This window comes from Neodiprion lecontei, chromosome 1, assembly GCF_021901455.1.
Source record: "Neodiprion lecontei isolate iyNeoLeco1 chromosome 1, iyNeoLeco1.1, whole genome shotgun sequence".
NCBI lineage: Eukaryota > Metazoa > Arthropoda > Insecta > Hymenoptera > Diprionidae > Neodiprion > Neodiprion lecontei.
The window spans coordinates 31,340,972-31,354,230 of record NC_060260.1 but is presented as its reverse complement, the minus strand read 5'-3'; the positions used below and the strand labels follow the sequence as shown (position 1 = coordinate 31,354,230).

The following is a 13,259-nucleotide window of genomic DNA, read 5'->3' as shown; positions in this document are numbered from 1 at the left end:
CATAACCGGCGATTTTCGATTTAATCAATTAACGCTGCGATTCGACAGTCTTTCGGCGAGACGCGACTCGACAGAGTTGACCATCTGAACATCGAGTAACAAAACGCAGTGCACAGCTGATCAGTGGTCTCGACGGACGGTCGCCGCTCGCTCGTAACAATTTTTAAAACCCGAGGCAAGACGGAGAGTGTTACAAAACACGGCTCGGAACCGGGACCCGGACTAAATAATTCGCGACATGTTGTCAACCCGGTGTCGAACCTACCAGTCCTCCTAAGTGCCTTTTTGTCTAATTAATACCGGTGTGCGTAGAACCCGAGTGAGTGTGACCGTTCCTTGTAAACTATGGACGTTTCAATGGTTGCCATTCGGTAGGTAGAGCGATGTATCACTCGTACATACATCCTACATATACGTTGTTATACGCGCGAAGCGATCGCGGTACTCGTGCGACTTAACATTCTTACTTCACCTCTTAACCCTCCGCTTTCGCTCTCGATCGACCAATCCCGAGGATTTAGAACCCTCTCTATTCCATAGGTTAAAACTAACTGGCTTGCGTGTCGCACCGTACGTACGTAGTAAGTGTAGCAACATACACGCGAGCACACGTTCACGATCGATTCGAAGGCAAACAAATCGACCGCCTCGATTTTCACCGACGAAATCGCTCGCCGACGCTAAGAGCGGAGGTGATCGAATAGGAGAGAACGAGCGAGAGAGAGAGATAGAGATAGATAGATAGATAGATAGATATTGGGAACCGGTTTGATTTGACTCGCCGACGGCTGATGTCATAGACGCAATGTACCCGATGATCTGTTTCGCATGCGTGTAATTCTCCCGAAAAACCCACACGCGTACATTTCCCACATGTGACTGCAACCGATGTTGTTTACGACACGTGATTAAGCACTATTCAGCTGGTTGAGGGGAAGAGACGAGTTTCTTTTTTCTTTTACATATACCATGTACCTATACGAAACTTTCTTAATTGGTAATTTGATTTCTCGTAACTGGACAATTTGTATTACCCGACAGAGAAACTTTGCGATCTTGATTGTGTTGTATTCTGAACTCATAACTCCTAGGTATTCCCAGCATCGTAAACACGCGTCGTAGCGCGATTCATGGATTGAATGTAGTGTTAAGTATGCGCGTAGGTATGTGATAATTATTGTTTGCGCACGAGGTATGATTTTCATCTTAAATCTATGGTCATTTTATTCCACAAACACTGCCAAGGCCAAGATCGCGGAATCTCGCTCTCATCTTAAGTGTGTACATACGCATGTACGTACGCCTGTATCAACGATGTGTAAGTCGAAAGAGAGGGAGAGAGAGAGAGAGAGAAAGAGAGCGAGACACGTGTGATCGTCAATGCCTGTGCGTGTACAGGAAGAAGAACCGGTCAGCTGACGCTGACAGCGAACATAGCAAACAATAAATTTGTCTATACCTTGAAACAATATCACGGACGAGTTGAAGTTGATCAAAGAGCTGATCGAATTTGTCACCTGTCATCTTGGATAGCTTTGAAATTTAACAAAATTAATATAACTCGACGGCGGCGCCGGTACAATTAATTTGCTAGCGATGACGTTCGTCTGAGGGAGATAAAGATAGAGAGAGAGAAAAAGATGAAAAACATCACACCGCACACAACTTGCATAATTCTTTATCAATTCACGAGATAACTTGACTCGTCATATTATACGTTACAAAATTTGAATTTCAAATTCACGCGAGAACAAACTAAATTCGAACAAGCATCTTTTTCAAGTTTCTTTTTTGCTTTCCTAATTTTTCTGATCACAACTTCTAAACCCGAAACCTTGGCACGCCGTTAAAAGACTCGCAGTTTTTTTATGCCTCGCGAATATATGTAATATAATAAGAAGAAGAAAAAAAAACATGAAGAAACTTCGTCACGTCAATATTATAATTCAAAAAATACCTCGCACGTGACTCGCCCCATTCTATGATCTACTGCTTCTATGATATGCCCTCTTCTCATATTATACGTCTTACACACGTTATTCGGTATTTTATGCACGGCTGTATGACGAACAGAAATAGACTTTGGCTTCAGATTAAATTACATATTCATGTATATATCCGTTACGTGTCTTGTTACATATATATACTATATATATACTACATATGCATATTTGTGATTATGCAATACCGACATTATACACGCTAATTGCATCAATTAAATCGTTATACTGGCCACAGTCCACACAATAATCTCACTTCGTATATCCTGTCCTGTTACGCGTAAAATTTAACGAGATAAAGTCGCTCGGTTGTTGATACATTTATTCATCGTAATTCTGGAACGCTTGAGTAACAAAAATCAATAAAATACACCAGATATTTCCACTCGGAGTATAAATCTATAATCGTATCCTATCTACGATACTTCATGCCAATCTCGTACCAGATTTACGGACAATTGTACGAATCATCGATTCGTTGCGCCGAGAGCGTGAAATTGTCGGTAATAACGAATTCGTCGCCTCTCGATTACTCGTGCAAGCTTAACTTTGTAGAATCTTGATCGTAGTTTTTACTTTGGCTTATTCTCAGTGTGATATAAACGATGATGTGCCACTCTGAAGGAATTCGATGAAACGATACGGAGCCAATCGAAATCAACTATCATTTTATATCGTTTTAATACACAACTCTTCTTATCCTCATTGCCGTACTTCCGATCAACAGCCTTTTTTTTTGGAATAAAATTCAACTCTGCCATCCGCATCTGTGCGTGTGAAGTTTGTAGTGAAAATGCCACTTTTTCGTCATCAAATTTCCCCTATAAGGTCGACATGTGTCTATCATACATATCTATAACGCGTATAAGCAGTAGATCGACAGAATTTGCCACAACATATTATAATAACCGAGAGCGCGCTCTTGAACCTCCTCGGAGTATATAAAGCTTGTATTTATTTTTAAAAGTTTGCACACGATAGTAAAAAAGCTACAATTTGTGTCGTTGGTATACGTTACACACGTGTATGTATATATATAATTGTGTATATATCATGTGTATATATATATATATATATATATATATATATATATATATATATATATATATATATATATATATATATATATATACTTTCGGATGGACTTATGTAGCTACGTTGCGAGGAGGCACAAGCAAGCATACGTCAACCCCGATCTCTGACGTAATAAAACCGCAACGCCGACGGCGACGACGAACCTTCATCGCGTCGAACAGGTGTCGCCGAATTTCGCATTTTTCTCTCTGCCTTGTCGCCGACTTTTTATAAACATTCGCCGATTCGTTTTGCAGTGTAGTTTATCTGCATAGGAATGAGCAAATATATTAATATTATCACGAGAAATCTGTCCGCCTCCTCAATTCTTCATTGGCAAATATTCACCGCGGTTGAATTATATCCCGTTGCGATTGTCGGGCAGAAAATATATTTTACTTTGTTCAATTTTTTATCTATCGCCGCTTTCCTACACCGCTGCGGCACAATATCATCCTCGGAATTTATCCGCGGATCCTTCGCTTCGACATTTTTTATTTTTTATTTATTTTTTTTTTTTCGTCTTTAACAAACATTTTTCACCTGACTATACGCTTGTCGAAAACTATCACACACTTTGTTGACGCAGTATATCACCTAACACCGGACGGATGGATACCTGTGCAACTCTGTGTGACAAATTACCCTCGATAAATTTCAATCGGCGACGTGCCGTTATGGACTCGCGGATGTGTTTCATTTTCACCGATGTACGACAAGAAGTAGCGTAACATCTGAGTTCTGTTTATTTAAAAAATTCCTAACCCCTTTCTCCCTGACTATTTTTTCAACGACTTTACAAATAATATAGGTCACAACCATTTTCTCTGTTCATTTTACCGTTGGACGAGATTTCACAGATATGTTTCACAAGGTCTACCCAACAGGAATTAAATTATCCAGACGTGTTGACGAGTAGACTGCACGCGTGACGAAAAATTTGTCAGATATTAGTATATTTTTTTAACTTTTTTTTTTTCGATCTAACAGGAACAAAGTTTACAATTTATGAGGATGAAGTTTGTAACGCTACTGTAGATATGCATGTTGAGGAAAAATTGTTACTTCACACCTTTGGGAATGTCTGAAATTTCGTAAACCGTGATAAATAACGTATACTCATATTTTGCAAAGGCAAATCCTTGATAGTCGTTCCAAAATTGCGCAATAATAATTTTTACTGAGGTTTCATTACGTTAACGTTACTAATTTCAGCCTCATTAAAATTTGAATCGAATCAATTTAATTAGACCCTGATTCGACTGGTAGAAGAGAATGTAATTTCTAATAGTAATTCAGTAATAGTAACCGACAGGCAAAATTCATTCCATGTAAAATATGTGATTTGATAAGCTTACTCTAACAATACGAAGTAAAACAACTTACCCGTAATTTCCACAGCATCGATTATTTAATTATTCCTCAAAGAAGCGGTAGAAAATTCTTTCGAATCGGGGCATAAAAATGGCAAAAATCCTGCGTGAGACATATAATTAAATATACATTACATTTAACCCTTGCGCTGCACAATATGGTCAAAATGACCTCAGGGCATATTTGCCATAAATTCCATACGAAAAACCTCCAAAATAATTTAATTTCATCGAAGATAAACAATAAAACATCGCAAAGATCGTTAATTCGTTGTATTGCAAAAAATTCAACCTCACTCACTCAACCGAATACTTTTTTTTCCATACTTTTTCTCCTCAAATATCTGTGCCTTGAAAGTTACTCGGTTAATTTTCAGCTGAAAATATTGAAAATTCAATGAGTTATGATACATTTATTAGAGTGATCGATTTTCCAGTTTTTTATTGTCCTATGAATTTTTCTTCAATATTCAACGTTTCATTTTGCTAAAGATAACTAATCTGCATTGAAATATCATATCTGAAGTGTATCCCAGAATTTTTTCAACTTTACGCAATAATTTTCGAGGCGGGGTCTCCAGCGACCCCGTCGTAACACCGGCGTTAAACACAGGACGAGTGCAGCGTAAGGGTTAATTATATTGAGCGGGCGTCAAGTCTCGGTGATCCAGAATTAGGCACACGTGCGTTTTGATTAAAATCGCAGTAACGATAAGCGGTTGGGAAGTGACTGATTTACGTTCGTACGTGTCTCGCAGGGTTATGAAATGTGACATGTTTCGCAAAATAGGATGTCCGATGGGGATTCGGGGTGTAGTTCGGACGATTCAGACGGTGGACGAGAGACCTCGAGAGCTGGTTTAAAAAAAGCATCCCTCAGGAAGGCAGCGGCGAGCGACTCGCTCCTAACTTATCCAATTACTCGCACGCGGTTACGGCTGTCATTTACAGACAGGACCGAATTGCGTACGCGTTCGGCAATTAATAACGACGTCTTTTTCTTCAAAATATAACCAGCCACCTGCCATCGGCTCGCCTCGACGCTAATTATCCTAATTATTATTCCCATGCACTGAGAAATTCGTCCGGCCAACATTTCGTTCCCTGGATTTTCCCTAATTCCTTGCCAAGTATCAGACCGAAGAGATACTCGATTCGTTTCAAATTTCTTTTTATTCCCATCCTCGAGGCCTCTGGAAAAATACTCACCACGTAGGATAATACATATCGAGGATTCTATTTTTTCAACAGATTTTTATTTTTCATACATACATTCTTATTATACATGTATAGTTTAAAAGGGGTCTAACAACTCGTTTCGGTGTATCGTATAATCTCGAATCGTTGCTTGAGAAATGAACCGTCGGTATCGGGTCAATCTAAAAACCGTTTAACCCTGGAATTTGTTTCTTGTTCGCGAAAAGGGAAAATCGACGCAATTCATTCGACGTTCCTTCTACGACCAAATTTCTATTCAAAATTCGATCGACGTATAGTATGTTTGAAAAAATGGTAATTAATTTTTGGTCGTTAATTAAGCGAGTCGAGCCTCCGAATGCGGCAGCAGCGCGACAACCTGCGTGTCTTCTAGCTTAGGGGGAAGGAGAAGGAGGAGGAAGGAGGAGGAGGAGGAGGGCTGCAGACGCCGACGAAACGCAGTCGGTAGGAACTTAGGTACGTCCTCCGTCGTAGCTGGTATTTCGTGACACAAATATCTTCCCGGCAAGCCAGAATTCCGTTTTTCTTTTACCTTTTTCATTTTCTCTACAAATATTTGCCGGTTTTGCTCTCGTTTGCTTCATATCCATGCCTCTTTCTCTTACTTTCTCCGTCTCTCTGTATCCCCGTATCCTAATCTACGTTAAATTACACCGCGGCGCATCATTCTGTCTTAATCTATTGCAGAGTAAACAAATTTTCGCGATTAATACGACAAGACGGAATTTCGTTTATGAAACGTATCGCTTCGTGCTCCAAGTTTATTATATAATGTCTTGGACCGTACATACTTATTTTCACATCGATCTTTCACAGAATTTGTATGAATGAAATTCTTCCTCTTTCTCATACGTGTCTACTACACTTGAGATTATTAATACACTCATCGAGATCAAACTTTTAACTGAAATTTTAAACAGAGATCTTATTGTTAGCAAACTTTTTAAATAAATTTTTTGTGAAAATATATAAGTGGACCCCCCAAATATCCGTCTGCTAGCGACGTGTTTCATCGACTATTTCGCAACGCCGAAAAGAACGCATGAAATCAACTTCATTCAAGGATAAAACCCAAATCACACGACTACTGGACTTTGCCGGGTTTCACGTCCTTATTATTAGTACAATTGTACCGTTTCGTTTATTTTACACTTTTCTTTAATCTTGTATCAAATTTTCTCAACGATTGACGTGCGAGTTTTGTTTATATAAGTTACACATACGTTACACGGATAAACAAATCGAGTTCAGATGAATCACAGAAACGTTTCGGGCATGCCAAAACATTTTTTCGCCATACACTCGTCATCGATATCGATTTTATCTATCATCGCTTTCGCTCGTCGACGAGTGAACGAAAGCATATCACCGAGCATAAAGTAATTTCTCTCTGTTTATCGCAGTTTTCCTCACGTTATATAAATATTATACAATATCGTATACACAGCATTTAAAGCAGATGAGTATACGTATCTATGAAAACAACAGTGCTGATTGTCATTGCTTTTACGCAGGTGACTAACAATAAGTAGCGCAAAAATTTCCTCGTCGTTGAATCCCCATCACGCGATTATGTCTAACAATCCGGAAAGTGATCACACTTCTCTGGATAATTCACAACGCGCAAAAAGCGTGCCACAAGTTTTTTACATGACAACTTAAGAATAGTACAGGTACTGTGCGTACAAGTTGTTGGAAATAATTTGGCGCAATAATAATTGGATGAGAAAAATAACGCCGATAACTTTCGTGTTCTATTTTCATAGTAGGATATAATTATGAATTATGCGTTATGACAAATGGAAGACTTCGCGTATCCAAGATCGTTTATCAATATATTTTCACTAATTTTGACAAGGAACGAGTAATATTTCCTGCAGTAAACGAGCCGAACCGATCTCTAGCCGCGAACTGCATCGTCGTGCTATAAGTTGAACCAATTTACGTATCGCGCGTATATACTTTGGGCAACTCGAGTAATCTGGCAACTCTTGCGAAACCCGCTAAGATGATCAAGAATTTCCGTGGATCGTAGATCACATGCCTGGGTATATACATTATACTTATTACTCCGATGCAACGCCTGATATTTTGCCACAGACGCGCTGCTCAGCCAGAACTTGTAACAGCAGCAGCAGCAACGCTTTTCCAACCGCACGACGACGCCGCAATCCGAGCGTTACGAAGCCTTTTGAACAAGGAAGCCCTTTGTTCCTTGACGAGTTGCATGCCTCGCATAAAATCCGCGTGCGACTCTCCCCCGCGTGAAGCAAAAACACGTCGGTAATTTATCGCGGGTCTAAGGACCGGTCTATGTACCACAAAGTCTGCTGTAACCGGAAGTATCGTTTTAATTGAGTGACCGAGGTGCAAGGATGTTGCGCACCGTAGCTGCATTCACGATTTGTCCTCTTTGAAAATCACCGCCGCCGCGGCGCGATGCTTTTGGTACCTGAAGCAACAGCGGAGAGATGAGATACGAGAGACACTCGACGCATTATAAATAAAAAAATTGAAAATAATTTGTTTGACGCGTAGGATCGCAGCTGCAGACATTTTCGTCTATAGCTCGAAGTTTGTTGCCAACAATGAGGCGGTATCGCCGCTCTTTATCCAACCACCGCTGATGCGAAGTACGTAGTTGGGCTCGCGCAGGCTATGGCGTCCAACTCACGGATGAGTAAAATACACCAGAGGACAAAATATACCTACCGGAGATGATGGCGGTGGTTAATTGCGTGCAGGCAGAACACCTTTGGCACTCGGCACAGGTGTCCACCTCGAGAGGCGGCTGCCAACTCTCTTGGTCTGTGTGCAGAGGTGCCCGTTGCCCTCACCGCGACCCAACAGTGGCGCAATGAACTATACCTTGGTCTTGAAAAATGGGTCAATCCTGATTATAAATAGTCAAAAGTGGTCTGCGGTGGTTTGGATTCATCCTGCGAGCGATCGGAGGAATGAATCGCAGTCGAGAAACGCCTGCCTCGCCAATTCTCGGTCCGCCTCCTCTTCCACCACCACCACCACCACCACCGCCACCAACGTCTATCTCTATGAAAATAATCGAGTTCTCAATCGTCGGCGATCATTCGACCACGGACCGTAGAGTAGCCTGTACGGGGATATATATGAGGAACGACCGTTACACCTACGCAATATCGCCCGTTCCGTTCGTTTTATCCGGTTTTATCGTTAATGCCTGAATTGTGACTGATCCGATGTCTTCTTAGGTAGGCCTTTCCACGAGGATGGGGGCCTGCGATGGGGGACTGTCACTGCTCTAACATCGCGATAATGCAGCTATTCCATGAGCTGAAGCAGCAGTTTCCCGCACTCCCGGACCACGTCGTGTCACAGTGCATTGCCCAGGTACCCAAGGCGAGCCAGCCACGTTCACCATCCCTCCACGAGATACCGATACCCATGTTTTCACACCCTTCGTCATTCTCGTCGTCACCGTGACCGGACCACAAATTTCGTTGTTGCATGCTGTGTGTCGTTGGCGTTGATTGTGATTTTTGTTCATTCGCCGCAAGCCCGTTGTTGCTCTTTTTGCTAATTCTACATGTATGTACCGTAACAGTGTTGAGTTGCTGCCGTTGTTCGTTTACCTGCTGTACGTAGCAATACGTAATTGCACTTTGATTATACGAATGACAATAACTCTGTTCCAAATATAATCATCCACGCTCTTTTTAATATAGTTGTAACTCGATTGTTTTTACGAACCTACCGCAATATGATTTTTAAACAGACTGAACGTCGTGCTACCTGTATATATACATATACACACATGTATACACTCAGCGACAGTCTTGCGTGACTTACACATGCATGTCAGCTGGCGTGAATAATTCCTCTGTCCCACGTGTTGAAAAGATATTCTGAAAGAAGACTTTCCAACCTCGAAAGCGAGCTTCAGAGAAGAGACGACGGTGGAATTTTTCAACGAGCGCACTTCCGTTACTGCAATAATTGATTCCGTCACCTCACGTTGTGCAGAATTTTTTAAATTCACGTACGAACCTGTAATATTTTTCTCTTCGTACACAGTTTTCAATATGATTTCCCAAGCTTGGCACAATCACACGTGAAGAGTCCGCGATCAATTGCCGTAATGAAAATGCGTTCTCGACAAATTCCCCTTCGCCCACCCTTCAGCCAGCTCTTCAAACGCCTTACTTTCGAGGTCTCGGACGTACGTACATTCGACACATGCGAGCTCCGATGCGTGAAAACCTCAAGTTCAAGATCACCAAAGGCTTGATCTGCGATAATGGAAGAGTCGGAGGTCCGAAGGAGGTGTCGCGATGCAAAAGTGTAACCACCGAAGAGCCGGAAATTGATGTTTTCACAATTTGTCGGCGAAAGGCCGAGCGGAGCTCGCATGCCGGGTGTCTCAACTTTACGATCCGCAGTCGGTCCGTTAACTCAGCATGCGTAAGGCCGTCGACTCTCCGATCGGTTGTCGGTGTGTTGGGATTACGGAGCTGAGGCAAGTTGATAACGGACGAGTAAAATCGGAGGGCGTATTTTGCAGAACAGCCACGACAAGGAGACATGCGCGCGAAGCCTTCGCGCGACGCAGGAGTCGCGGCCGCCTTCGGGCGCCTTTCCGCCCCCACCGCCCCCCGACACCCTGACCTCGATCAACGCGATGACCACGAATCATCAGGCCGCACCTCGTCCCCACCGGCCAGCCTCCCTGGACATCGGTGTCGCCCACACCTGTCCTCGCACCCAAAACGGCGCCCCCGCATCCGCACCGGCCGCGTGCCCGTCACGGGGCTTCTTCGACGACCTGACGAATCCCAACAACGCTGGCTTCGAACTCAGCGTCAACGTAGCCTGCAGTCCTGCAGCTGGCAATCGCGGTACGAACCTCTAAATTGCGTTAAGAAAAAGAGATGAATAAATTACGCAACCACCGTTGAAAGGAAGCCGCCTTTGACCGCAAACGCGCGAAATGATATGCAGGATTTACCTTGCCGATTTGGTTTCTTTTTTTTTTTTTTTTCTCTTCCCAGGGAGAATTACGATTGTATTTATTTTGTTTTGGGAGGTAGAAAAAAGCGTGGTAACTTATTTCTATCGGTCGCGCGTGGGCGGAGAAGGGATTCGTATTCAATTCGGGAATTTTATCATTTCTCTTCTGCACACCAGGCTGGAATAATATTGACGGAGAACGAACAAACGGTAGCAACCTCGGGGCGTACATACGTATTACGTTTCAATCATTTTTTAAAACCGTATTTCTGTTGAGTAAGGTGAACACCGCCCACCCATGTAACATATACGTATGTATTTATGGAAATGCGTTATTTTTCACGATTCAGAGAATCTAAATTCAAAATATATTAACTAGAAAACATAATCTACAATTTTTACTGCCAGCGTAAACTACAGCTGTTAAAAATCATGAGAGTAACACCGATTTAACCTGTCGAAGAAATAACGGATATTGGGTACATACATTCATCTCTATCATAAACATAGAGTTCTCATTCATCTTAAACGCGATTTCATCTCACCTCCTCCAGGTTTCACGACCCGATTTCAGAATATTGATCATTTTCCAATTGCGCTAACGACGGTGAAGGTGTAGGTTAATTTTGGTTTGGAATTTTGCTAAGGATGAATCACGTGTAGGTACCTACAGGAGCCCAGTCGAAACAACGTCCAAAGGAAAGAATTACGAAACAATGCCTGAACGAGCGTCTGTAGATATACCGTGGCAATCGTTTTACGACGTAACTTGTGACGATTCGATATATCGTCAGATATTGATTCTAAATCACTGTTTCTTGGTTCTTGCGCTCCGACACTTTGACGGCTGGTCTGTACCTAGACGCGATACATTCTTAAGACCCAATTTAAGGATGAACGAGACCCGCGATCTGAGTCATAAATTGGAGAATCAAATAAAAATACTTGGAAAATCTCAAGCCGTGTTATTCGCGCTAACGATAATAACAACGAATGAAACAACATTCCCGTGCTTATGTGCAACAAGCCCAAAAGCATTAGGATCGGATCGGATACGCCAGAGTTTCATCGTCATTTTGAGTATTCTAATCTTCGAACCTTTTACCGAATAGGTTAATATATCAGCTTTGTCTCATTCGAATTTGAATTTGTTTAGATTCGTTTTTCTCGCACAGAGACTATCACTGGCGCAAATAAGATTGCTTGAGGATGTTTCCATGGTCTTTTCGTATCTTTTCTTAACTTTTCATCCTTAAGCCAGTCGACTTTCAAACGATCGGGTCCGTCGATTAAATCGATTCTTTTCTTCCACCGGGTCGTGCAGATTTCCGAACGATACCAGTAGTCGGCGGTACCTGTAAACGAAGCGCCCTGCTGGTAGAGCCCCGACCTCACTACGTCGGGCACGTACCCGATCACAACGGGGGACTGACGAACGGCCTCGCCGACACCTCCCGGAGCTACACCTCCGTCAGCCTTACCCTGAGGCCCCCGACCTCCGAGCCCCAGCCTCCGATCAACATCAGATCTCACGGCTCCAGCCTCACCTACTCGACCTCATCCGTCGATCCGAGGGGCTTCCAGAGTCGCCTTCAAATCAGCATCGGGCCCGGCGCCATTGGCAGCGTGGCCGCCGCCAGGATAAGGCCCCCGATGGTTCCGACCAGGCCCACGACGCTGCTTCCCCCGGCTTCGACGCCCCACCGACCCCCGGGTATAAATTTCTTTAGACAACAAAGTTTAACAAAAATTTGTACGTTCTACTTGACACGGGTTTCAAGTTCGTAGCGACGTTAACCTTCGGAGTACACGCCTATTTTTTCCATCACCCTGTGCTTTTTTCAGAACTACTCGTTCCATCGATTTGAAAGAACGTTCCTAGATATTCCTCAAATATTGTCAAATCAATCACCGTAGTTCAAATCCCTCTTCAGAAATGTTAAATCATCGAAAAAAATGTTCATTTTGACGAAAAAAGACAGACCCTGTGCGTTCTCCAAGGGTTGACCAGCTGTTCCTGGTTTCGTTTCGCGAATCGTCAACGACAAACTGTATAATGGCTAATTGTTCGACAGGGCTTCCGGCCGGACCACCGAGCCAGCTGCCTCGTCCCACGACAACGGTGAGCGCGCCGACGACGCCTTCCGTTCCGACGACGTCGGGCCTCGCGCCCTCGACGAGCCTTCCAACGACACCCGCCTCACCCTCGCCCTCTACTTTCGCACCGAACGCCAACCCTCCACCTCCCATCTTGACGAACACGACCGTTGCCGACTTCTTACAATCGCCGGTAAACAAAGGTGAGATGGAAACCGTCGTGCGCTTCCCTTCTTTTTCTTTTTTCCGTTTCAGGTGAGTATCAAAGCTGCGTGCCTTTGGAGAAGAATTTCCGTAAAACTACGATCTGCCGAAAAAAAAGGAACCTCGAATTTGAAAAAACTCCGACGAGGCAAATTTCACCAATTTATTTCAACCCTTTTCTCTCGCCAATTCTTTGGATGACCTAAAGCCTCGAAATAATTGTTTCTCATTCTCATCGATTCGCGCGACACCCGCCTTCCCGTATCACTGAAGGTGCTCGCCCAAGGGCGGGTGTGGAACAAGGCGA

At 43.1% G+C, this 13,259-nt stretch overlaps 1 protein-coding gene and 1 long non-coding RNA gene across 7 annotated transcripts in view; one reads left to right on the top strand and one right to left on the bottom strand.

Annotated features, from left to right (window-relative positions):
- Nucleotides 1–89: 89 nt before the first annotated feature.
- Nucleotides 90–13,259, top strand: part of LOC107217174 (TGF-beta-activated kinase 1 and MAP3K7-binding protein 2) — a 20,292-nt gene continuing 7,122 nt past the window's right edge. For 2 of the 6 annotated variants that reach the window (XM_015654578.2, XM_015654573.2), the window contains exons 1-5: nucleotides 92–371; nucleotides 8,896–9,034; nucleotides 10,206–10,539; nucleotides 11,976–12,365; nucleotides 12,727–12,951. In XM_015654578.2, coding sequence (XP_015510064.1) covers nucleotides 8,927–9,034; nucleotides 10,206–10,539; nucleotides 11,976–12,365; nucleotides 12,727–12,951 — 1,057 coding nt within the window. In that variant the 5' untranslated portion in view covers nucleotides 92–371; nucleotides 8,896–8,926. Of the gene's footprint in view, nucleotides 372–8,895; nucleotides 9,035–10,205; nucleotides 10,540–11,975; nucleotides 12,366–12,726; nucleotides 12,952–13,259 lie in introns of those variants that run through there. The other 4 variants (XM_046730866.1, XM_015654574.2, XM_046730875.1 and 1 more) reach the window with 4 other exon arrangements.
- LOC124292822 overlaps nucleotides 12,868–13,259 on the bottom strand; it is a 10,720-nt gene continuing 10,328 nt past the window's right edge. Inside the window, exon 3 of the long non-coding RNA XR_006902754.1 lies at nucleotides 12,868–12,973. This is a non-coding gene — a long non-coding RNA (uncharacterized LOC124292822). The remainder of the gene's footprint in view (nucleotides 12,974–13,259) is intronic.